The 26,551-nt window shown below is 32.9% G+C and overlaps 1 protein-coding gene across 10 annotated transcripts in view; it reads left to right on the forward strand.

Moving 5' to 3' along the window:
* The window catches only part of LOC116767215 (disintegrin and metalloproteinase domain-containing protein 33), a 230,798-nt gene that overhangs the window by 37,063 nt on the left and 167,184 nt on the right, over positions 1-26,551 (forward strand). For 9 of the 10 annotated variants that reach the window (XM_061527421.1, XM_061527427.1, XM_061527422.1 and 6 more), the window contains exon 3: positions 12,914-12,955. In XM_061527421.1, coding sequence (XP_061383405.1) covers positions 12,914-12,955 — 42 coding nt within the window. Of the gene's footprint in view, positions 1-12,913; positions 12,956-19,476; positions 19,611-26,551 lie in introns of those variants that run through there. The other variant, XM_032657436.2, reaches the window with a different exon arrangement.

A 26,551-nucleotide genomic window follows, 5' to 3' on the forward strand; every position in this document is an offset into this window, starting at 1 on the left:
GTGCTGTAAACAATGGACAGTCGAACGTGTTACCTTGTTACGGCCAACAGCCTCGTTTTATGTATCAAAATTACGTATTTTGGCTAACTTTATGGAGGAAATAGTTCCTTTGAGACTACAGTGCATTATTTTTTGTGTACTCGATAATTTAAGTGATTGATCGAAGAATAATAAATTACACGTTCCTACAGGACATTTATCAAGTCATAAACCTTGCAAAGATGCATAATTCACGTGTGAAGGCTTGCGATATTGGTCCGCTAGGAACAGCTTATCTTTGAACAAACATTAATTTTAACGAGCTCAGTTCAATAGGGACTTGAGATATTGTTGGAAATATAGGAAACGGTTTCGTGATCGATCCCGCTGCCGTTTTAATCAGTAGTTAATGATAGGCGCCGTCGATGTTACAAATGTTTAAAGTAACGGTTTAAACAGCGGGACTGATTTCTAAGGCTGGATATGGCCAATGTAAAGCTTGCGCTAGTATTTGTTATACATGTTCTTACAAGATATTATGTAGTTTTGTAGTGTAAATATAAAACATTGTACTCCTCGTGTGACACCGAAAATGTTTCTATACAGAAAATTTCACTAAGCCAGAACAGATCTACTTAACACGTTTTTTGCCATAAACTAGTTGTTCCTGGGAGAGTACAGCGTGTCGGAGAAAAAGACTGCAATAGGCGAAACGATACAGGCTTATTTAATATTAAAGGGCACGCCTGCGGCTGACGCGTGACACTGCTGTTACATGCTTTATGAGCCATCTTAAACAAACATTTGGAAACTCGCAATAATATACAAACATATTTTTTTATACTAAATAACTATGACTTAATACAGCACATAACTTTTTTAAATAAAGACTCCAAAGAGCATACATTTTAAATATTATAATAAATTGTCATCTCAAATTTTAAGAGAGATGAATTTGTCAATGATTTTAACTGAATTGGTGAAAATTAAAAACTTTTATGTATTTCGGTTTCGTATTTTAGGGGTCACATAAAATAATTATTGTTTAACTTGAGTGGATCCTCGCTCTTATAAAATCGTAATATCGCAAATATGATTTGGGCTACACTAAGTAGCGCTCCCAGTTCCATGAGGGCTGTTGTTTTGCAATTATTCAGTTCTTGATAAATAGCTCCTGAGGTGGTCTAAATTATAGTCAGACTCTTCTATTTTCTACTTGAGTACATTCGTTAATTACAGTAATAACTCGGTTTTACTAATAAAAAGTTACCGCTCAACAGGATTTTTAATTAACTCTTACTTATTTAATAATAAGGGTGATTTTTCTTCATGTATCATTTTCTATATTTAATAAGGTTCTCCATTTATAAACTGCGTGTAATTTGTTAATTTTTTAATTCCTTTAATTTAATATGTACCATAAACCTGTCTCAGTTGTGGAACTTCTGCACTATAATTTTCATACAGCTAATAGGTTGCTGCCTTAAAATCCCCTTTTATGTAACTTCCTAAAACTAACTAGCCCTGCTGGCTGATAACACGAACCGATGTTTTATTTTATAAAACAACTTTAATTTTATTTATAAAGATATCTTCTATCGTTATAATATATTTTTTTGGGAATATCGCTATCGCTAGTACAATAATATTTAGTTATAAAGAAAATAGTTAATTATCCTTCCAGGGTTTTTCACGTAGGTAGGCGGACTTTATACATGGCTTAATTCATGACCATTTATTAGGATTAAAAATAAAACAGAAAGGTTTTTGTGATAAAGATAAACCTTTTGTGTGATAAAAATAGTGGACTTTTGCTGGAAGACGGAGAACTTCGACAATCCAGCGTTCTTACTTATTATTTTTTGAGATTTTTTTTTTCCGCCTGTATGCAATTCTCACACGTTTTTGCTTTTGTTATGGGAATTTTCGCTCCTACTTACACAGTCTTTGACGAGCTTATTTTGCTTCTTTCTGTTTCTGCACGGGTCTGCCTAGATCAAACATGTACCGAGTATGCGTTTTTCATTGTCACCTTTAACACATGTCCAACTAACTAAAGAACTTTTCCACGGCATATTTTTGTAGATATTAGAAAAAATTATTCTGTCAGAAGCCGTGCCATGTTTCATGGTTTATTTGAGCGCTTTTTTTCACTCATTAATATAAACGTTCAAAAAGTATATTTACATTTTGAAGACAGTTATCACAAATACCCAGTTCATGTCCTGTTATTGTTAATTTATTCATAAAAAATGTTTTATCATAGAACATTACGGAATAAATAGGATTAACTTATAAAAAGTCTTAAAAAGTGCTTCATATTATTGTCGTTAGTTTGTGACGTTGTTTTTATATCATAGAAAATATACAAGGTCATCAAGATCCCGGTGTACTGTGGAATAGCCTGTCATTATCCCTTCGCTGACAATCTTTAGTATTACTGGTATGACTGATAAGATAAAAGCGAATGGCCAATTAGATATTACAGTCTCGTGTGACAATTTACTTCTGCTGAAGCGAATTAGTGTTGTTAAGCAATATCTAAATTATTAATAATAATTTCAACATAATATATTATTATAAGAAGGCCCTCCATAGAAAATATTTTACATTCTTAGAAATAGCTCAGGAGCTATGATTGATTATTAATAGGATGATTATTAAATTGAAGAGGTTCACTATTCGTCAATTTTTTTTTTAAGTCTGGTGACCTGGTAAATAATTTACTGAAGCAGTTATGGATTCTGTCGTCAACTAGCAGATCCGTCCTCTGAAGGATACTCTGCATACTAATTAATTATTAAAGTATCGACAGCGGCGTTTGCGCAGCTCGCGAACTAACTTCAGTTTGCGAAAGAATTTCCAACTAAAACGACATTTGAGAAATCGTTGTCGTAATTCCAGTCGAAATCGAAAGTTAGCGGAGAAGAGGAACATACTTTAAATTCCAATCCACTATTTCTCTTATTGGATGAAATGCGCTATGGCAAGACTGCTTTATCTACATCCAACTTAGTATTGAGACCCGTATACATAATTACATTCAAGAGACAACAGCTGTACTATAGAACCTTGAGCTCCTGAAATTTATGTTTCAGAGCTTTAAGACCTTTTAATCTCTGATACCAGTTTTTTTGGCACCAACACGGTTTGTGATATGTAATATTCAATCTAATGAAGATACATAGTTAGGTTACATCTAGACAGATGGGTCCAAGATACTAGAAGGATGGCAGGACCACCGAGTGCCCAAAAAATAATTTCCTGGGTAGAGTACTCCTCTACTTAGAACAGCAAATTTTCGACATAGCTCCATGAATGACCTGCCTTTTAAAGTTTTGTAAGTTTTTGTGGCACTTATCCTGCATCATTTTTAACATAGTTTGTGTCGTTATAATAAGTTTTACTGTATTAACACATCTAGCCTGCACGTTTTGTTTTCTACTGCAAAACACTCTTTATAAGCCCCTATACAGAGTGATTTATTTTTAGGCGTGAAAAAAAAAAAACACAATATAACATAAAACTCCGTTTTTTCTGCTAACGACGCTTTGTTTCATTTATAAAATAAGGGCACATAAGTGACTTTATAGTTAATTAATTTACAGTGTTTAATCTACTTAATTAAGAAACGTCATTAATTTTTCCCATTCATACATTTAACCCGTAGAACAAAGGTTAAGGTGGGGAGCTGACGTCTTAGGCCTGATCAATTATGCAATACCTCAACACATAAATTTAGGATTCTAAGTGATTTTATTTTCTTATTTATTCAGTTATCTATCCTCGATTGTATATACGATATTGGGTTGGGGTGTGTCAGTTCGTTTCTGTAACGATTACATCCAATTTTAAAGGTTCTGCACATTAGATGACATGGGTGTTTCTCTCTTGTTTTGGCTCTTGACCCCATACATAGATGGTGTGGTAAGTACTGTCGGAAATCTTTAAGGATCCCTACTTTTAAACATTAAATGGGGATGACTTCGGGAGATATTGAAATAAATAATATTTTATCTTTTAAGCAAAAGTACATAAGCTTAAATTTCATTATTAAATTTATTAATTAATGAATTTGATGTAGAATCGTTTGCGTTTTCTGAGCTTTTTTTGTTGCAATCGTTAGTCGGTCATTGGTCTTCACTTGTTGAATGTTGTGTGTAGTTGGTTCCACTACGTATTTAACTCCAAATTTCAGCACCTTGATTGCTAGTGGTCTAGTAAACACGTTACGAGTGATACTTTATAGAAGTCGATTTGAATGAAATTGTAAACGCTACCAGTGGCAAGATGCTGTTTGTGTTCGTGTATATTTTAGTAATTTCTTAGCAATTCTAATGAAATGATATAGATTTTTATACATCAGATAGGATAAAACGTCCGTATGCGACATCTATTAATCTCGTAGAGTAGGTCTAAAGCCGTGATATCCGTGCTATATTTGTAATGACTTTACGAAATGCAATGTAAACGAGCGGCCATAAAGGATATTGGTACATTTGCTATTATCTTCACGGCTGAGCGGTTCACGTGAATCGTTTCCATCGATAGAATAGTTGTAGAAAACTAGATTGGAGCTATTTGTATAACTTTTTGTGAAGAATATTAGATTTTATTTCACTTTTTTTCTATTACATTTTTTGCTGTTATAAACGTTTGAATTGAATCCGTGGTGTTATTTTATTTAGCGCGTTGCTGTGTGTTCAGTTATTGGATATTTTTTGTACGATAGATTTTTGTTATTTTACACGTCTAGTCAATGGATTCCACGAGTCTCCTATTAACGATTAATAAACACATTCGTTACGGTATGAGCGAGTGTCAAAAACCTTAGGCACTTCCTTCCCATCCTCCTATTTCATTCTGTTAAATCCTTTTTCTACTCAAAACGTAATAGTCCCTTTGTGACAATACATCTTGAACTTACCCCTACTAAGCTATCACGATACACAAGGTACTTTCTAACATCGCGGGGACTTTTTGTTTGTTCGTGAAAATAAGATTAGACATCGTCTGAATGTTTAATGTCAAGTTCTTATAATGTCATATTCTTGAACGTAATACGATCGCAGTACTTGACCCCAACTTTTAACAACTCTTTGTTAGAATGGCGTTGAAATTGTTGTGAGTTTATAATATTTTAGTTATTACTAACGTTGTTATATTTTAATTTAGTTATCTATTGAAATTTATTACGATTTTTATTCAGGTTTTATTATTTCGTTGTGATGAGATCTAAGGTTTTCGCGAGTTTTATTAATTTAAATGAAACTAGTATTATTCGGATATACTACGCGGATTTTATTATTTAAAAACTACATAATCCCGACGTTTCGGTTACTTTGCAGCAACCGTGATCACTTGTATTTCGTTGTGTTCTGAAAATCATTATTTACATATAGGATGGATTTAAATTGTATGCAAGTCTTAATTTCAATTAGTAACTCTGATTATGCTGTGTTCAAAAATACTTGTACGAGATTGTAATAGTTAAATTACAGATTGGTTCAAATGACTTTTGAAATTATCTCAGTTTATTTGTTACTTGTACACTAAAGTACCATCACACAGTCGCCTCTTTACAACTCGAATATAGTTATTTTCTCAGAACATCTTTATCATCATAGCATAATAGTTATTAAAATATTCTTTTAGGAGACGAAACCTCTCAGCATTCCATGGATTCACCGTGCGGATACCGGATCCATCGCGCGTTGCAGGGAGATAAGCTTTAACAGTACCTGGGACTTGCAACCCAGATGAAGGTTTAAAGGGGCCCCTATCTAACGGGCGTTAAACGCTCGCCTCCACCGTCCAAGCTCCTCTCTCTACCTAACCGAATATGAAACGAACCTGCTAGGGCTGCCTTCGACGCACGTTCCAAGAATGAACTGATGTTAGTTCTTGGCAGGCCTAAGTCTTTCAGCAGGTTGTAGAGAGATTTGGCTGTTATACCTCTCGCTCGTTCGTCAGTGAGTTCGTTAGTGAGCTCGTAATACTTTTTCACCTTGATGGCATGGTCTTTGGGGATGTTGGTCTCCCAAAGAACCGTGAGCTCAAATATAAAAATATGTCCGCTCCGGAGGCCGACGCACAAATATCCTCTGGGATCTTATATTGCTTCTCATACGTGTCCATCATTAAAGTCCAATACGAAGCCGCTTTAATAATAGAGTAAGGCCTGACGTTTGATTTTGTAGTCCTAGTGCCTTCTCTCACAAAACCAATTGATCGTTGGTTCGTGGTTATTTCTTTTTGCGCTCTTGCTACCGATAGACTAACCGCTTCACGTATGATTTCTAAAACCCTATCGTGACGACGCGAGTATTGATCGCTATCTAGGAGTACCCTACATCCCACCAGTAAATGCTTAGCAGTTTTAATTGCCTCCCTGCAGATGTAGCAAGTTTTTTCGGTACCTTTGCCCCACCTTACTAAATTACTCTGATCTGGGAGAGTCACCTGGAATGCATTGGGGTACAATTTTAGCAGTGCTGGCGACCAATCATGAATTAAAGTGCGCCATTTTAGTGCTAATGGGATGCAAAAATATCCTATGTGTAGCCACTCATTCTGTATTTCTAAGCTCATTGCATGGATCTTATATTTAGAATTCTCGTCTTGCCGAATAATCTCTTTCTTTCTAAGTCTTTAATATATCCGTATCTTTGGCCTTCCTACTTGATCCTAACCCTACTCTACTACTTTGTGCCCCAATCATAAACTGTTTGTGGAATTGGAGTCTCTATTCTAACTCTAGGGCATCATTGTCTTGTGGGAGTGATGTAATAACGTTATCCTGGGATTTCCCCAGAATATGTCTCTTGGAAACTCTTAGGTGTTTATAGAGCTCCGATGGCCCTTTTTAATTCATCCCAAAATTATTTCGATCCCTGAATAATGCTGACGAATCAGCCGATAGCGCGAGCCCGAGCCGAAACTTCAAAACATTTACAACACTTGCATCTAGTTTTGACAGAAGGGTCTTACTAAAATCATAGACGAGGGAAGGCCAATTCAAACGTGATATTAGATAATTTTCGTAGATCCAAGCTTTTTTGACGTTACTAATCGATTGGTTATCGACCTTGTTGAGATCGTTCAAAAAGCTGTCTTCTATTCCGTCTAAAGATGGAGTACGACCTATATTATCAATTTTACGACCGAGAAATTTAAAAGGAGCATTTTCTGTAACCGCAGAAACGCATTGACCGCCTAACGATAATCCCGGATCGTATGAGGTATATTTTGTATTCGCGTACCGAGACACAGACAGTTACATTTATTTGATTTTGTCCTGAATCCATCCGTCCACTCACAGAATTTATCCACCTCATCCAATAGAACTTGACAGTGTTTGGGGCTACGTGTCAGTATTGCGAGATCGTCAGTGAAGGCTAAGATGGATTCTGTGTATTTGCCATTGAACTTGAAATAGTTGGCATTTGCCATTGAACTTGAAATAATTTAAACAAGTTTTCGTATTTCTTTGTATTTAAATAAATATCTATTAAATACCCCAAGTAATTACATACCTGTACGATGCTACTAACTTTGAAATAAAGTAAAATGAAATCATTACTAACTTTCAGGATGAGGGAATAAAGTCGGAGAATATATTAGTAATTTTGAAAACAGCTCAAAGTAGACCGAACAGCACTTTCATAGTTATAATAACCAGCGGTCCGAAAAGGTACGGAGTTTCTAACTAATTGATACCTTATCAGAATATTCGGCAGGCAACGGGTCTAATCTTTATGAAAGCGTCGCTAACTTCACTTTCAAACTTTGCGTGTGTCTGTTTTTATTATCATTAAAGAGAATGCCAGTGTCAGTTCAGACATTTCTGTTTAAATAAGAAAATTGTTATGAATTATTCAAAAACATCATCGAGTTAGTTGGCTTTTAACAATTATACCTTCATTTTTGTTCACCTCATCGTGAAGAATAGACCAGAAAAGACTTACTTCATGGTGGAAAGAAGCTGATATTCTTACACCCCCGGATCGATATCAATCAAACATCGTTTGCCAGCTTTGATATAAAAACAGCTGTGTTGCTTTAAAGTTTAAACAGACACACATACAGACATCGACGTCTAACTTGTTACAACTTTTTGTGTCATGTATTAAAGACCGGATCAGTCTCACATTATTATCGGTTAATTGACTTGTTGATTTTTTTTGTCATTTTCTCAGTATAGCAGAAAAAGTTGTTTAAATAATCGAAACATCGAGAATTTCCAAATAATTCGAGTTAATTCTGGATAAATAGATAAAATCTCTAATGAATTAAAATAAAAAAAAACCTGTACAGAGAGCTTAAAGGAAAACAAATAAAATGAAAGGGAATAAAAACACAGAATATTATTCTGTTTCCAGTAATCGTAACGAAGCAATCTCTTCTTAAATCCCAATCAAAAAGTTATAGTAGTTGAGGGACATTTCATTTCTGTGTAAGTATTAATGTTTATTAAAATACAATAAAGCCTTATTTTACAATATAAATGTTAGTTTTCGCGTCTCTGAAATGGCTTTAAATCAGTTGCTTTAATATGTTTTGGAAAGCATTTATGTAATTGCAGTGGCTTCTCAGTCGAGGCTCGTTTTCTATGAGGTGGACTCGATAAAATAGAAGTACTTTCTTTGTAAGTAATCCTCTGTAAATGATCAATATTTCATACATACATCAAATTCCTGAAATACCTTAAATCTTATTAAGGTCGACCTTAATTTATAAAAAAAATGTTATAATTGAATTAAGGAATGTATTTTTCTCATAAAAGATGCTATTAAATTATTGGATTTAAAATAAAATATTATAAAATCTAAATAAAAAAATGTTTTAGTTTAAATGAAAAATAATATAATTTAATCAAATTAATAATGCAATTTAACCGGCCCGCCTTTTAAACGTGAGGCTGCGGGTTCGAAATCAGACAAGTACCAATGTGATCTTTTACGAGTCATATGTACTTTCTGAGAGTATTTAGACACCATTGACAGACGGTGTCACCGAGCAGTGGCGAGATAACCAACAAGCTCAGCCAGCCCTGAAACTGGCTGGAAAAGGCTAGGCTTGAGGTACTATTTTACAAGCAAGCCTTGGGGTCTAAAAAGCCCCAAAAAGTGCTGGTGCAAAAGAAGCCAAGGGAAAACCACTGCAACTAAAGATAGTTCCCAAGAAAGTCATCATGTATACGGATCACTGATACGTGATGACCACGACGAGTCTGCAAAGACTCTTGCGACGATGATGATGATGATATCAGAAAGTAAAATAAATATACATAGAATTATGCATTGTTCAAATAATTTTCGATTTCACAGAGAAATAATAAGCGGTTATTTCAAATGTCCACGCATTGCAACGTGCAAAATAATTGTTAGTTAAAAGAAGTGTAAGTTTGAATATAAATAGTTTTTCAATATAAGATGAAGTTTTGTCTGATTAATATAAGCAATGATAATATAAAAGTTATAACATATTCTTTTAAATTGGGACTGGGTTTTGATTGTTTAAAGTGAAATATATATTTTTTTCTTTGAAACATTTTATCTAACCTGTTTGAAATCTGAGCTCTTGAAACTCTCTAAACTATTTGTCATTTTAAAATCTCCATAATACGAGTGTACATAGTTTTAGGACGTAGAAACTGTGGCTACTTTTAACAGAATTGTTTTCCGCCCACTATTATTACGCGTGATAAAGATAAGATATTTGGCCGGTATATATATTTTTAAGTTCCTTTATAATAAGGAAGAATTTCTTTATAGCTTCGCATTTCACATACTTTAGCAGCACAAAATAATTCTAGATTGTCACATACTGCATTGTGGTGGAACGTATCAATTAATTCTGACTCCAATGAGACATATCCCCATTCAGTAGATACCGCTGTGGCAATAATACGTTTTAAATGACGTTTTTACTTTATTAGATAAGGCTCTGTGTGATGACGTATTCATATGGTATTTCAATATATTGCCATATCGTTTATGTGAACGAACATATAGAATCGTAATTCTCGCAACATATCCTGGCTCTCATTGGATCTTAATTAATATCATAACATATAAAACATACATAAAATATAATGAGCGCAAAATTCATGGGGCTATTTAAAATATTCATGCGAATTAGCAATAAACCAGGCAAAATGATTTCCCTTTATAAGTGGAAAATAAATTACGTATTAACCAGATGTCTGGAGCACGTACGTCGAAGTTTTTTCGTTCCCGCGAAACGGTAAAGTCTGCCGCCATTACATGAAATGTCAGCTTAACCAAATGGGCCATTCACGAGAATAATAATTGAGTACTGCTGTTCTTGAGATTTTGAACTCAAAAAACGCGGGAGTAAATTGAATGTGCTAAAAATAAATATATTTTCGATAGTTTCTTAATGGGAAACTAAAACACTGGTGCTGAGATGAAAGTATTAAATTATATGTTTTAAAACAGGCTGCACGTACCAATAAGCATTACCGGTCATTCCGGTGTAAGTTCCACGTAATATTCGATTTAAATGCATGCTATCCACCTGCCGCCCTAAACGCTGCACACCTATGGAATTTTGCGCTCTGAACTAACATCAATAATATACCTACATACAAACGTGTAGAGCGCTCCGAGCGGAAAGTAAATTTGGTTTTCATATTATTAGCTTAAATTAAATAACTCGTAATATCGAACAGCTTAATTTTTTATACATTTTCTTTGAAATTCATTGATGTGCGGCGCTTTGAGACCTCTGATCCTTATGAAAAAGGGTTCCCAGTGTATTCAGCCTTCGACATGGGACTCACTTTTGAGTTCGATTTCTTAATAACAGCCATTACCGTATCCGTTTTTTACTATAACTGCGTTGTAAACCTATCTTTGCCATATATTAATGTAAAAGTTTATTCTGTTACGCCTAAAGTACAGATGTCTCTTTGATTACTTCTAGACTTCAACATTTTCATCTCCTCACTTTTCATAGTTCTTGTATTTAGCTATACCTTGTATTTAGCTATTAAACTATATCGAAATATTTTTTTGTTATCTATTAGTGCTTAGCTATATTTATTATCTCACCAGTCATCCTAGATACTTAATCTACATACGTGGGATCTTTTTATGTTTTACATTAAGTTATTATTTGTATTAAAATATACATACTTTTCATTTACACAGAATTCACTGAATGTACTCCTAGCTTTATTATATTTTCTCAAGCTATGTGTATACCCTGCTTTATTTATGCTATCATTACTTCGAAAATATGTGTATTTGTATCTGTACGTGGGAGGGTCGCTCTCATGATAGAATGGTTTGTCTACCGTGGAATTTGTAATTCCAGAACTTTATAAACAAATCCGGCAAAGCATAAATCTGAAATGAACCGTCCATCCTCTCGATGAACTATTTCGTTTAGATTCGGTTAGAGTTCGTTACTAAAAATAAAACTATTTTATATTTTACTCACTTCATTATTTTTTGACATTTCTATATATTGATGTATCGCTTTATAATAGTATGTACACGTTTTTTATATGTTTGTGGAATATTTTTTTCTGTAGCTTCTGATTCTGCCAATTATTCTTTTATTATAAAAGTGTAAATCAACTTCTTGTGCTTATATTGATTTCAATTTAATTGTGTGACCTTAAAATGTTTTATGTGTGAAATTAAAAAATTGACTCATTTTACGTATAACCCCAAATATTTTGTTATACTAATTTTTATGTCTCTATGTATTTATATCGCCTTAATTAAGAGAAACTGTTTGTGAATATAATGAGCAGTCAAGTTTTTATCTATAAGATGGTAAATAATATAAAAGTAATATTTTAGTTTGTGTGTGTTGGGTGGTCCAGAGACTCAATGCATTTAAAACTACTTGCAAGCCGACAATCCTTAAAAGCTCTCTTCAGAATAACGGTCATGTATAACTTGTAAAATTCCTGCATGAATTTATTAATTTAATATATTTAGGGACCACTGCTTAGAAAATTCAAAAATATATTAAGTATAAAATCTATAAAAACATGAAGACGTTCGTTATGACAGACATACATATACACAAAAAGTAAAAATAACAGCCTTGGGTTAACTAACAAGTTGACCTTGTGGAACTAACGTACAAAATATGTTAACTTAAAAATGATAAATAAATTTGAGGAAAATTCAAAACCTCAAACGCGACGAGCGGCTCACAACACTCGACAGCGTTTAACAGTTTTAATAGTAATTTAAAAGACGATAAATGTTTTTTGATCTGTTGAATTTGTTTTACGAACGTGGTTTCAAAATTAATAAACATGATTTTATTGCATGGCTTATCAACTGCAAAATTACACACAGCATACGTATGTAGTTATTGTATATAATAATACACATTAATGATATATTTTATTTCGTATGATATGAAAAGTTTTATAAAAAATCCAAAATTTTATTAAGTTTTTTGAGTAAAATATTACTTGTCTCCAAATCCTCTTCCAATAACAATAAAATGATCTTTATTCGTGATCATAAGTAAACTAACATCTAATCTTTTATAACGAGATCCTTAAATATAAGAGTGAGGCCGTTTGCCGCTCAAACAAATTGGTTTTTCATAGGTAGAGTACATCTAGAAATAGAGTTATGTAGACGAGAATTCCACGAGAGTCACCAGCGAAAGAAAGCTTACGCTTTTGAAAACCATTCTTTATATTCCTCACTGTGGTTGTTTTAGTTTAAGAAAATAAAGTCATAGAAAACGATTAAACTCAGATTTTCCAAAGATTTTTAACTAGGAATTATTTTAAAGTATGAGCATTCTTAGAAGCCTGCAGGTTTTCCAGTTTATATAAATGTGTCTTGTATTTTAAATAACATATAATATATGTACATAGAACATACAATGGATTGCTGTATGTATATAAATATATATATATTTGTTACAGATTCATGTCTTGCGCTGCCTCCACAAGCTATGTCCGATTCACGTAAGTCTTAATTTTCTTAACACTTATTTTATAAAGGTATGGATGTGAATGTATTAATTCTAGGTAAATATATCTTTAAGCTGAGTTAAACTATTGATTGCTCTAATGACGGTCAGTAGTAAAACGACTGAACTCGTCGATTTAATATGTAGTTTACATAAATATATATCTTATATATTTTGGTTTGCAAAATGAAAATTATTACACAAAAGTACGGGCGACAAATGATGGTGTTTGGAGAGCTAGTTTTTCATTCAGTGAAATTTTTTACTACTTTTCCTTTTTTGTACCTATCTTGAAACAGGACATATCTATTACAATTTTAATAAAGGTAGTAAATAAGTGAATGATACATTTAATTATATATTAATTATCTATAGTTTGATTGTACATATATTTATGTACAGTATTAGATGTAAATATGTATGTGGTAGTTGAACAAGTACATTGTACAATTGGTAAATTTCCGGTATCGATTAATGCGGAATAATTTATTCATTGACATCTGTCACCGGTTTACGTCTATCATCCGGATCCTCGGATTTTGTTATATATATTGAATATTGAAAGCAGTTGTGTAAGCCCTTTAAACATTGTCTATCAATTTGTTTATTATTACTACCACAAATAGTTCTTTTCAACAAACGCTGTAATATAAAAAATTGTTCCATTTTCTGTTTGTTCTCGATATAGGAAATCGTTAGCGCGTAAATAAAATGATTCGCCCTAAACTCAAACAAAATTAAGATGCTCTAAGTATTTCTTAAAATAACACAGATTTCTATAAGCCACGCAAACACCTAATGAAGGTTTAAATGTTTGCCATTTCACAGGTGAGCGGGCCGCTTGGGCGGGATTTTCGAGAAAAATCCAAATTCCAACTTGATTGCAGCACTGCTCGAAAATTTTCTATGTAGTCCGTGTTCACTCTGCGTCTCTATTTACATTTTTGTCTCAACAAAGATTATTTTCGCTGCTGTTATTAAATTTAAAATTTCAATGTACGAGAATTTCATCTCGAATACAGAGTAAGTTGGGTTACGTCTAGATATAGGCGAATTAAATTAATTGGTGTAATTTACATAGATCAGCCTAATAGAGAGCCGTGAGAGACTTCCTTCCGGTTCCGATGAGAGCTGAAACTGTAAAAGTTAGTTTTAACTGAAATTCTGACCCAATAGATCTTCCACAATATTTTGACTCTAATTCCTCTTGATCTAAACATAAATAATAATTTGCTGGACAGAACGAGCGGTCCGTCCACGAACGACGCTGTAAAATTTAACCAACCGCATCAAACATACAACTCCTGCGGGAATATTTACTAGAAAATTCCATATAACAAAATGATGCACAGTAAACACGATCTAACTAAATGTATGCAAATGTAACGGGGAGCATGTTTATTATCTGCTATAAACATGATGAGAGAATCATTTGAATAGCTCACTCGCTCACATACTCGTGGAGTAGTCAGCAGTTGAATCTCGATAGAAAAGAAAATCATTTAATTATTCTGGGGCGTTCGTTCAACCTAAAGCAGAGCACGTTTCATTACCGTGCAAGTTGTATGCGACTGTCCTAAACTTTAAGCTAAATTGCATTCCAGTGAATTCCGCAAGCCTGTTAGAAGCTAACGGGGAACAGCTCAGATGATTCAAGGAATCCTCGTCAGCTTGTAATTTATCCCGCACGTGCATCGGAGCGATGTTGTTCTATTTGAGTGTATTCTAATGTCGTTATAATTAAATTCTGATATTTACTAAGGATTGATTGGACATACGAAATAATCACAACATGCTGTTGTTTATATTGCCGCTTGAGATATCGTTGTCCTTTCAAAATATACTACGTTATATATTCTTACATATTATATACGCAATAACAATCTTGATTTATCTTTATAGTTTTTATAAAGCTCTGGATAGTTGTATCTTTGATAACATTCAATATTGTATTTTACCTATAATTGATATTTATTAAACCTATGTTATGTGCGCCCAGGTCTTGTATCACAATGGAACAATGAGTTAGACTTGTGATTATGAATTTTATAAAAATTTTCTCGTTGAAACCAACAGAGTCAAATAAATTGAGACTTCTCTTCTTGCTAATTAGACCTCCAAATACACATTATAGTTTTAACATTCACCCAAAATAGAACTAGACTTGAAGCGTCCTTCACTATTTGCATTGACATCGGTTGAAAGGTTTTACTGTTTTGAAGACGGAAACGGTTTTTTGTAACGTAATCATTTACGGTGTGTATTATTAATAATAAAACAGCACTTTATACAATTTATATCTCAAAGGTTTTAGTAAAATATAACGGTTTTGCTATTGATATTGATTAAAAATTCCCTAACTTTATATACAATTGAACAAATAAGCTATTTTATAAAACGAGTCGCGAAGTTACTTGACTAGTGCTGTGCTAAAAAAAACGGTTATGTTAAAATATATTCAATTATCCATAAGATTGAAAAAATATTTTAATTTATTAAAATATTTTTTGAATATGAGCGTAAGTTTAATATATGCTATCCATAGCATAAATTAACAACAGAGTTGTGTGACTTCAAGGAAATTACATTAATTGTTGGTCAGGTGAAATGACTTAAATGAGTTGTGGATTGAATCGAAATAAAATACCTTCGACTATTCTGTTTGCGTAACATAAAGCCCGTCAAATATATTTGAATTCTAGAATCGTGAATTTTAATGCACATAATATTATTCCTTCGTGTACATAAAATTTTAGGTACTTCATAAATTTTTGCAGTTGTGCTGCGGTTGTGTCTACTTTGCATATTATAACCGATGGAAATACGTATTGTATTATTCTGTATATTTTCTAAGTTTTATTTGGTATATTTGCAGAATAAAACAAAAAGTCCCTGCCTCGTTGTATCAACTCTGTACTCGACTATCTATAATATGTTATTATAAGATTTTTATTAAGGTCTACAGTAGACAACAGCGATATAGAATTAGGACTTCTCAAATACTTAACAAACATTTACTTTACTTGCCATCAGATTTTTATCACTAATATGTTCTTCTAAATATATAAAATATTTTATTTAACCTTACATATATTTAATTATATAATACATTAATATTTCGGGTTGCAGATGGGAAGACTTTGTATGTTTTTCCTTTAACAGACTCCAACTGTGATTAAAACTGAAAAGGGCAAAATGTAACGTAATATTAAAGTTCAAATTACCTTTTTTTTTGCTTTTTTTGTTTTTAAAAATTGTAAATAATGTTCTCGTTGAACATTAAAAGTGACTTAAAAATAACTCGCATGGGGTTTTAGAAATTTTGTTCACATTGTCTTCACAGAGGGCAGTTTCACGGATGGCCGTGGAAGGGTAAGTGGGTAATAAAAAATGTAATTATGCCTCGGGTAACGACCATCGCGAGTTAAGATGTCTCGGGGATCGGTGTAAGAGACTTCGATTAAGAAAATAGTTAAGTAAATTATTAAGATTTATGTTAGCCGTCGAGTAATGATGTCGTTTACAAAGAATCGTAGACAGGCGTTCTATTAGCTTGGTGAAAATATAAGCGGGAGCTGCTTTTACGGCTTCTGTTATATGAATAATGTATATTTTAAATACTCTTCAATACACATTGATGTTGAAGATACTGTGATTTAAATATATTTATTTTAGGGAAGAAATTGCTTTTTGTAATGCTTATTACTTATTCACTTGATATCTAGACATAAAGGACATTTTTCTTCCTGTTTCTCAATTTGTGTGAAATACTGATTGGGCATATCTTACTTTTATATTTTTTTTGAGTATTGTATTAAGAATTTTTGTTGCAATGAGAGTTATAGAAGTAAATGTTTTATAATATTGCAGTGATGCCATGTGACTGGACATTGGCGAGGTGATTTAACAAGCTATCAGCTGGAAACTATGTCGCATACATAAGGGGAAAATGACGTGCCGACCGTCAATTATAAATATACATATATATTTCATAGATAATGTTTGTCTGTATATGAGAATGAAATCCCAGGCCACGCTTTATATAAACGCGTTTTTCATTTTTACAACCAATTCATTAACTTTAAATCGATTTGTAAAATTCTAATCAAAACCGTGTGATGTCAATACTGTAACACTTATAATGAAAATTCTGATACCATTAATTTTCTTAAAAACAAATGAATTTTAAATGAACATTAATAAACAGCGATATATTTTAAAATTTTCAAATAATATTTAAACGGTATTTCATATTCGGGACGTGCAAATCACTAGTAAAATTGCCAACAGCAACAGATATGCAGAGGCAATACGATTTGCCCGAGGCCAGGTTGTGACTTCCATTTCCGGGTGCGAGCGTCCCAAATGACTTGGAATTTTTCACGTGACGCCGGCTTTTCGGATGCAACATTGACATTTTAATGAAATACTCTAGGTCTTTGTTGTAATTTTAATTTTATGCTTCCTCTCGCGTTCTTATAATATGACGTATTTGAAATTTCACATCATATTAATTTAGTTAGGAGGCGCAGAGTTGTGTATTGTTGTGTGTTATCACTCGCACAGAAGGGCTTCTGTTTTAGTGGAGCCTTGGATGGGAAGCGTTTACTTTTTATTTATGCTCCTTCGTGAGATAACCCTCGACTCAGATTGAACCAATCTCACTGACTAAATTGTTGATCTGTCACAAGTTTATTAACATTAATTCACGTTCAGTTGTTGATTACATTGATATTAAATTTTTAATTTATATTCAGGTATTGTAATATGAAATGTTAATTTTATATTTTTCTGTATGTATCTCGGCATCGGCTAATGAAAATTACTTCGCCTGTGATACAATTGCTTTGAAACAAACAATTTGTTGAAATGTTTACAATGTTTTAAATTACCACGATCCATTATAGACAAACAACACTGACCTAGTATTTATTACTGGATTGCTATACACATTTGTTTTACTATTTACAATTTTATTTAACATTATACAGCCTATTCAAATATTTATTCTCTTTTCCTAATATTTTTGATATTTTTATTTTATTTGTTTGACATGTAATGTATTCTCTCATGTATATAATTTTTAATATTCTCTAAGATTTCCGTACTTACGTACAAGAAGACTATGGACGGAAAATAACACAGAATAACAAGAATACGTTTGCGACTTGCAATTTTAATGTTGCTTTCAAATTATTATCTAAACTTAAGTGCATTTTGTGTAAGTGTGTCATGTTTTAAATTTACATCGTACCATTTGAAGTGAAGTTTTTTCTCGTTGTTTCTGTATATTTCTGGTACCAGGAGACTATGTCATAGTAATCAGAGAAGTATTCACGAACAAAATGTATTTATAACATTATTAAGAGGAGAGACATAAATAAAATCGTACAGAACCAAGGGCGGGAACATAACGATCGTATTGGTAATGCTCTGGAGAGGCAATAAAAGATAAAACTAAGACATATGTCTCACATTTTTCTTGATACCTAATAGCTTTTATAAAGTTGCATTCAAGACATTGATGTACTGCAGAGTTCGGTACTATATGCTGCTAAGTTTAGTTTTTATTTTAAGGCTTCTCTGGCTCGAGAATCTTCACCGATGCGTTTATATCATTGTAGCTTCGATTTATTTTAAATCGTAGCTGGGTTTGGGTTCTCGTCGATCTCTGTCAATCACACTTTAACAGGAATAGAAACCACCCTCCATTCAACCTATTTTTCAACAAAGCGTATACAATAAACTTGAATTAAATTTTTATATATAATGAGATTTAAAGAAGATCTGAAATTTACTGTCTCCCGAAAAATTATAACCCAAGTGTGTCGCTGAGCAATTGTAATATTTATTTTTCTTTGAGTTTAAATTTATATCATATAAAATACAATTGAAATCTATTATTATATAAATGCATTTAATTCTCTTAAGTGACTAGTTTGATGTTTTTATTAATATGGGCAGAGAGAGAGAGAGACAGAGATAGAGATGAGGGGTTATTGACGTCACACTAGATTAGATAAGAGAATTGGTAAATTATTATTCATAACAAATTATTTATCACGAATCTAATAGTTATTCGTGCGTGTCGAGCAATTACAGCGCTCACCGCCGCTCGACTTGTCCCTACGAGTTTAAAATATCCAGAGCTCGCCCCGGGAAGGGCGGGGCTCCTCCGCGCATGCGTCCACACACATACTAGGCCACCCGAATATATGAAAATTTGACGATAATTTATATCAAAATTCGATTGTACATTATAATTAATTAATTATATTTAATGTGAAAATTAATACACATTTCATTATATATTTTTTTAATATTTATTATATATTTTTCTCTTATATTTAGATGCATGTGTACGAGTAAGTATGACGTTGATAATAAATGAGGAAAAAAAAAGCCTAATTTAAGGTTGATAGTTGCGTAATGTTGGCGTGGTGGATGGTGGACGGTGGACGGTAGACGGTGGGTGGTGGGGATGAGAGCTCTCTCCGCGTCAGTTCGCGACCGGCGGCGGCGCGAGGCGGACGTGCCGTGTGACGTGATGAGGGCGGAGACATGTGATGGGTAGCTCGAGATAAGTGACTTGGCCCCTCGGTACTGTGACCATGTTTAATGTACGGTTTATGATTTTATAGTAATCATTGGTGAGTAAATTGATAGCGTTATATGAATCTATTCCTGCGTTCTCATTAAATATATATATTTTTTGATACAAAAAATATTTTTTATTTTATATTTCTTTAAAGGTCTTTAAAAAGTTGTAAGTTTAACTTGAATTCGGATTTCTCATGACTTTAATGCCATATCACCGACGCTAAGTGTTATGTTGTTCCCCGTAGAGCGATTCGAGCACGTGGTTTTCTAGATGCGTTCAAATAATGTAGGGATGTAGTATCGTAAGGTTTTGTTAGTCTAATACAACACCTCTTTTATATAACAATGTATGAGTTTGTAACACTTAAGATATTTAAAAATCTTCAAAAGATTATTATTATTTTTTCACAAAATTTCAATATAAAATTTGGTAGTAGTAAAGAAGCGGTTCTATAAAAGATATGAGTGAAAGGTTATAATATAATTGTAGGTTGTGTTAAGATGCGCCGGGCTATAACAATTAACCCCAGGTCTTTACGTAGAGCGTCTACGAGTTGCGTAGCAATTAGCGCTACGACGTAGCTGGTACGTTACATAAGTGAAGAATGGAAAGCCTTTTAATTAGATACAACATCCTCAGACCTGGAATAGAGTGTAATTAATTAGGGTTTTGTAATAATTTATTACAATTACTTTATATTACTTTTATTTTTCATAAGTAAAATTTCTCCCATAATGATTAATTCCTCAGACATAAATTTTTTTTAATGCATTCTTATTGTAATTTTTTAAAAGGAAGCTTAATGTAAGCTTAAATTTTTATTTTTTTTATATTTTTATGAATCATGGAAATAACAATAGTAATTATACAAAAAAAAATTGAGGAAATTAACTTTTTACGAAATAGATTTAATTCACTCACTGACCACAGACGATATGTTTATTTTATTTTGACTATTTACCTGGTAATAAAACATGGACAAAATTAATAGAAAACAAATATATTAATATTTATTGTAAATCAAAATAAAAAACTTACGAATTATTTCTGAATATTTTAGATTTATAGTGGAAATTTACTCAATGAGATATTCAAGACAATATTTGTTATTGACTAAGTAAATATACAAATAAGTAATACAGAAACAACATAGTTTCTGTAATAAACAGAAGTTATATTGGTTCAGGTTACAGTTAAGCTAACGTAGCCTTCACGTAGCAGACCTACGCTGTACGTAGCATATCGCTACGGATATTACCTCCGACCTCGTGGAATTTTCCCTGGAATATTTGACCTGTTGCACTTTGATTAAGATTTCATTAGTCGATCCCCGAAGGTGACTTCATTTAAAGAGTTTTTTATAGTACATCAGAGATTTTTATACCAAACGGAGTTACTGACTTCTATAATGTGCCTTATTAAGGTCATTATATTTTGATCGTGCCTTCATATGTATATTATCGTATATCAACATCATCTCTAAAGAGGGGAATAGGCTAGAAATAAATAATTATATTAACCGTGTCATACAACCTTCACCTATGTGACTGAGATCGCCAAAAAGCTTCTTTCATAGTCTGAAAAGAGTTTAAAATTGAATTTCTTATATTTTATAAGTTATGTCGCTATTTAGTTGAGAAGAAAATACGATTTAAGATGTTTTTTTATTATAATTTTAAGTTTTATGGATGAAATGTTTCATTTTTTTTTGTTTTAAAGTCATCTATGTCAATATAAATTACCCTGGAAGCTGAAAAATCAAACCTTCTTCAATTCGAGGTAAAGACCTTTTTAATCAAACAAAAAATGAAAAAAAAAACAATTTGATATAAAAATTACAAAGGTTTTAATTTTTTACTATTATATTTATTCGTTACTGCCTCATGATCAACTCTACACATATCATCCCACCTCGGATACGGAATCTCAGGTAATAATATAACGATGTCGTAAAATTTAACAACCAACCTCATAAATATAAAGGCATAGAGTGTGGACTGAGATATTTATTTGATTTTTGTTTATTTTAGGTTTAACTGTTCTTACGGAATTAATTCTCACTTGTGATTGAAGCAGTGCGAGAAATGCTTAACATTTTATGGATTTTTAATTAAATTAATTAATTTTAAATAGATCTCTATCTGCGTCCACAAAACTGGATTAGGATGGTTTGTAATCATAATGAGAGATTGAGGCTTTTAGGTATGTTCGACAAGTCGTCCTCTCCTCGTCTGACCACGCGGGGCATTCTGGGTCATAAAGTAGACCACAAATGGCAGGGTTTGCCCGAGAACAGTTAGTGTACTTTATCGATGTTGCTGCGAGAATTCTCCCTATCCCATTCATTGTCTGCGGAAAAACTACGGAAGTGAATCGAATTTTTTTTTCGATTAACGAGAATATCACGTTCTTTTGATTACCCAAATAATAACATGTTGAATGCTGAATTGATTCAAATTGTTCAAATAGCAGAAACACTGCTACGTGCTATTCTAATATTTCTGTCATCTGATCAGTTTGTCAGCAAACCATAAAAAAATTGTTTTTTGTCATTTCGATTTAATATTTTAAATTTTATTACATGCACTTATTCAGAATGAGGTGTATTTCGCCATTCTCATAATTCAATCTATGAGATTGAACTGTTTTTAATATATTTAACTTTAAAATCAATTTATTAAGTATTTTTTGTTCAGTATCATACATGTCAAACAAACATTTACCTTATTCTGTTTGTGATATCATCAAATCAAGTCTGATTCAGCATTCAGTCCGCGTGTCATTCGCATGACGTGTCGCACGCCACCTGTTGTCCAAATAAATAATTATCTTGACCACGCCGCACCACCACCGTCGACATGTACCTACTTGAATACATCATGGAAATTATATATTGCTTGCAATTTAATTCGTACAATTATTCAGACTGACCGTCACGCCTGTCAGCATTTTCTAGATCTAGTCTCGGAATCGATGAAGAATCCGATCTAATATAATTTTATACTGATGACGTTAAAATAGATTCCTGGAATTAACATACATATCGTCCTTTGACATTCGACCTCATAAGATTAAAATAAAGAGGATCTTGAATTAATTAAGAAGGGTTATGATATTCGGGTCTAAATAAAATATCATACATAAATGGAAATTTCTTGATCTGACAAAAAAATCTTAGAGTAAGTACAGTGTTATATCGACATATAGTTAAGACGATGTAAATCTAAAAGGCGAATGTCAAATTAATTTAATGTATAATGAGATCGAAAACTTTCGCGAGTTTTATTCATTTAAATGAAACTAATATATTTCGGATATACTACGCGGATTTCATTATTTTAAAACTACATAATCCCGACGTTTCGGTTACTTTTCAGCAACCGTGATCACGGTTGTAGTGATATGTAGTTTTTAAAATAATAAAATCCACGTAGTATATCCGAAATATATTAGTTTCATTTAAATAATTTAATCTATTCCCTCGCTTGTACGAATAAAGTTATTTCGGCAACTCAATGTAACTTTGTGAGAGGATGGAGGCGAAGTGCTTTAATCAGATTGGTTAGCCTTTACGTGGACCATCAGACCCGTGAGATATTATGATATTGTTGACGTTAAGGAAGGTCTGAATGAAAAATTTGTTGTAATCAATTCTTCAAAATATATAGTCTTTGAGCTTTTGAATTATCAAGAATTTTGATCATTTTAAATGGCTCAGTTTTGGCCACTTTGGAATAAGTCCAAGTCCTTTTTCCAAACCGGTGTTTCTTGAAATTCACGATAGGTGTGTTTCTCCCCTTGCCGATACATTCTCGAACATAGCCAGCACCGACTGGAGTTCATGTGTAAATGGTTACTACAGCGAGATAAAATTAAATGCGAAAGCAACACTGTGACATATTGCGTTTCCTTTGTTAATATGAAAAAGGGAAAACGTTTGAAAAAATTATGTTTTCTCACACAAAGAAATATATGATGTAGTTTTGAATGAAACAGGTGAAGAGAGCGTGTTGTTTGTAATATATTAACGTCAAATATGAGCCATTTATTCGTTTCCTTCGTATTATGTTACTACTGTAGGAAAGGAGTACTATATAATGTTGAATCTCGCTGCGTTTGGTGAATATCACCTAGTATTTTATCGTAACTTGACCGACATACAACTCGGAGGTGACATTTTATATACCCAGGTGTATTGCTTTTCATATAATACTCTCAAATCTTCGAATACTCAAATATTAAAGAATACAGTGGATCCAACGGGCTGTAATCGAGAAAGAACATTTTAATCTCGAGCGTCGTCGTGCAATGCATTAAAATGGAGATAGTGTTCGAAGTTAAAGTTGTGTAAGCAGAATATAACACAAAACATGAACTCACTGCTCACAAAAGAATCTTTGTTGAGGTGAAACTTGTTTAAATTTTGTACAGCAACTAATGGGTTCGCGAGCGGAGCGACCGTTTGAAACGGTGACTCTTTATTACTGAACCTTCCTGCATCATCAAGTTCAAAAATAAAATTAATATTACATCTAGAGAATATTAATCGGACGGTTCTTAGAATACAATGTATAAAGTAACCCGCTACTTAAAACTCTTTAGAACAATCGTTTTAGTAATACCGTATAATGTAAAGATAAAATACATCATTATATATGATTTAAGTTTAATTACGGAGCCGTCCGTCGGTGTATAGTTCTCTGAGAGCGAGAGAGTCGACAGTTGATTGCGTTTGTCCTGAATTTTAAGAACTCGGTCGTGTTGTTTCCCGTTTTGCATTTACAACGTTCCACGGAATTCATTAGAGAGACTTGAAGTATCTTGAGCCCTGTAACAGAGGTATAAAGGTCATAATGCAACAAATGATATTGTGATTTACATAAATCGCGTGGCCTTAGTTTTGTTTCTGTTTCATTAAAGCTGACATGCTTCCAACGACATACTGCAGATCACATTGTATCCGCATCGGCACTGATTTTTATCTTCACATTTGCTCTCTTTCTGGCTCTTAAATTTAAAACAGGTTAAAACCTTTCCACCCGATGTTCCCAATCATAACAAGGAATATATTTTTATTACTATTTTCAATCTTTGTATTTATTCAGTTTTGTTCCTTGGGAGCCTTTCACTTGTTTAAGCTTGCAATTTCTTTTATTTTCCTGCTCCCGGCGAGTACAATATACTTGGCTCATTCCAATTAACTTTTACTGCTTAAAATCCCGCAAATTATCTGGTGTTAAACGAATAATTACAAAAAGTTCCAGCAGAACACTAAAGTACCTCAATAAAATGTTTAGTTAACAATAGAATTTCCGAATTTGTTTGTAACAATAGATGTTGTATAATAAAATTTTATTTCCACACATACGTTCTTACAGGAGCGTTGCTTAAAATATTTTAGAAACGAAATTTTATGCAAATCCAACATTTAACGTATTTATTTCGAGGTTTAGAATAACTTTCAGGAATAGTTTACACAAAAACATCCTCGTAATGCGAACAAACGTCTAACTAAGAATTCCATGAATTATCAAACTATTTGCAGGTGGAAGTGACTGCTTGTTAATGATGGCTTTGTCTCTGTATCGTTCCAGATCAATGCCCTCTCGACTATTGCAAAATTCATATCAAACAATAGCTTATTTCATCCGTAACAGAAGCTGAGATAACGTCCTCCGAGGGGTCAGGGGTCGATCTAGACGCAAGTTGTACTGATTAGGGAACGGGGAATCGCCCTACAAACACAGATCGACTTATGGATCGAGTCAGAAGATTTAAGCGTCTTACGTAAACACATCATGTGATATTATAAAAGGTGGAGTTATAATTAAAACTTACTGTTCACACCACAGACACTAAAACGTGAACGAATTTCATTAATAATTAACTATGAATCTAAATCTCAGGCATACTTGTCAATGACAGACGGTAGTACTAATATAGTTCGAGAGGAGTGGTCTTGAAGGATATTGTTCAAGATATGAAATAAACCACTCCTAGGACATTGAATGCAGGTTGAACACAGATCATACGTCAACGTGATCTGAACCGGTTTTTAATCAATCATATCATAGTAATGAAATCTGTATTCATGTTAATGATATATTATGATATGATACATATTCAATAGTAATAAATATCATTAAATACGTTGTCGAAAATAGGTCGGTCCACGTCGCTAGATTTATGACTTCCATTCAAGGAGTGGTCCCGTGTCAAGATGATTTAGGTATCATCTGTTTATTGGATGAAAAACCTAATACATTTACATTATCATGTTTCGATAGTTTATATCTTTAAGGATATTAATTGGTTAATATTTATATATACATATATATTATATGCAAATTTGATATCGCGGTGTTTAAGATCTGTATTATGGTGTAACAATCTAACGTAGATCGTAGAGGTGGTAGAAGTAGCCTAGCTGTAGTCCCAATTTCCTTATTCCCACTGAAAAATCTGGCAAGGCATCTATGTTGCGGATGTGGGCGACGGTCATCATATAGGCCGTCTGCTCGGTTGCCACCTTTCACATAGAAAGTAATAATAACATATGTACATATAGTTTAGGTTATGAAACATAAATTAAAAGCGTATAATATATTCAGTTCATTTTCAATAATAAATTTAATCGCCGTTCCGTCTAAATTGGAGCACTCATTGTGATTATGTCGTGGCATACGCAGACTCCTCAGATTAATATGTAGCAACGTTTGTTTAAATTTAAGTGCTCATTTATAGTCTGCTGCTGACTTGATAGATGAAGATAAAATTAAACGTCATGAGGGAATCCTGGCGTCATGATTGTTATCTTCGAATATTCAATGTAGTGAATATAGTGAGTTCGGGAATTGTTTTAAATAGTGTCTTCATAATGTCAATAATAGTGTAAGAAAATAATTTTGTGTTCATTGAAGGCGTATATGACAAAGTCACTTTCTTTATATTTTAATTATTAATAGTTTAAATCGATATCACAGTTAAAAC

This window comes from Danaus plexippus, assembly GCF_018135715.1.
Source record: "Danaus plexippus chromosome 9 unlocalized genomic scaffold, MEX_DaPlex mxdp_26, whole genome shotgun sequence".
NCBI lineage: Eukaryota > Metazoa > Arthropoda > Insecta > Lepidoptera > Nymphalidae > Danaus > Danaus plexippus.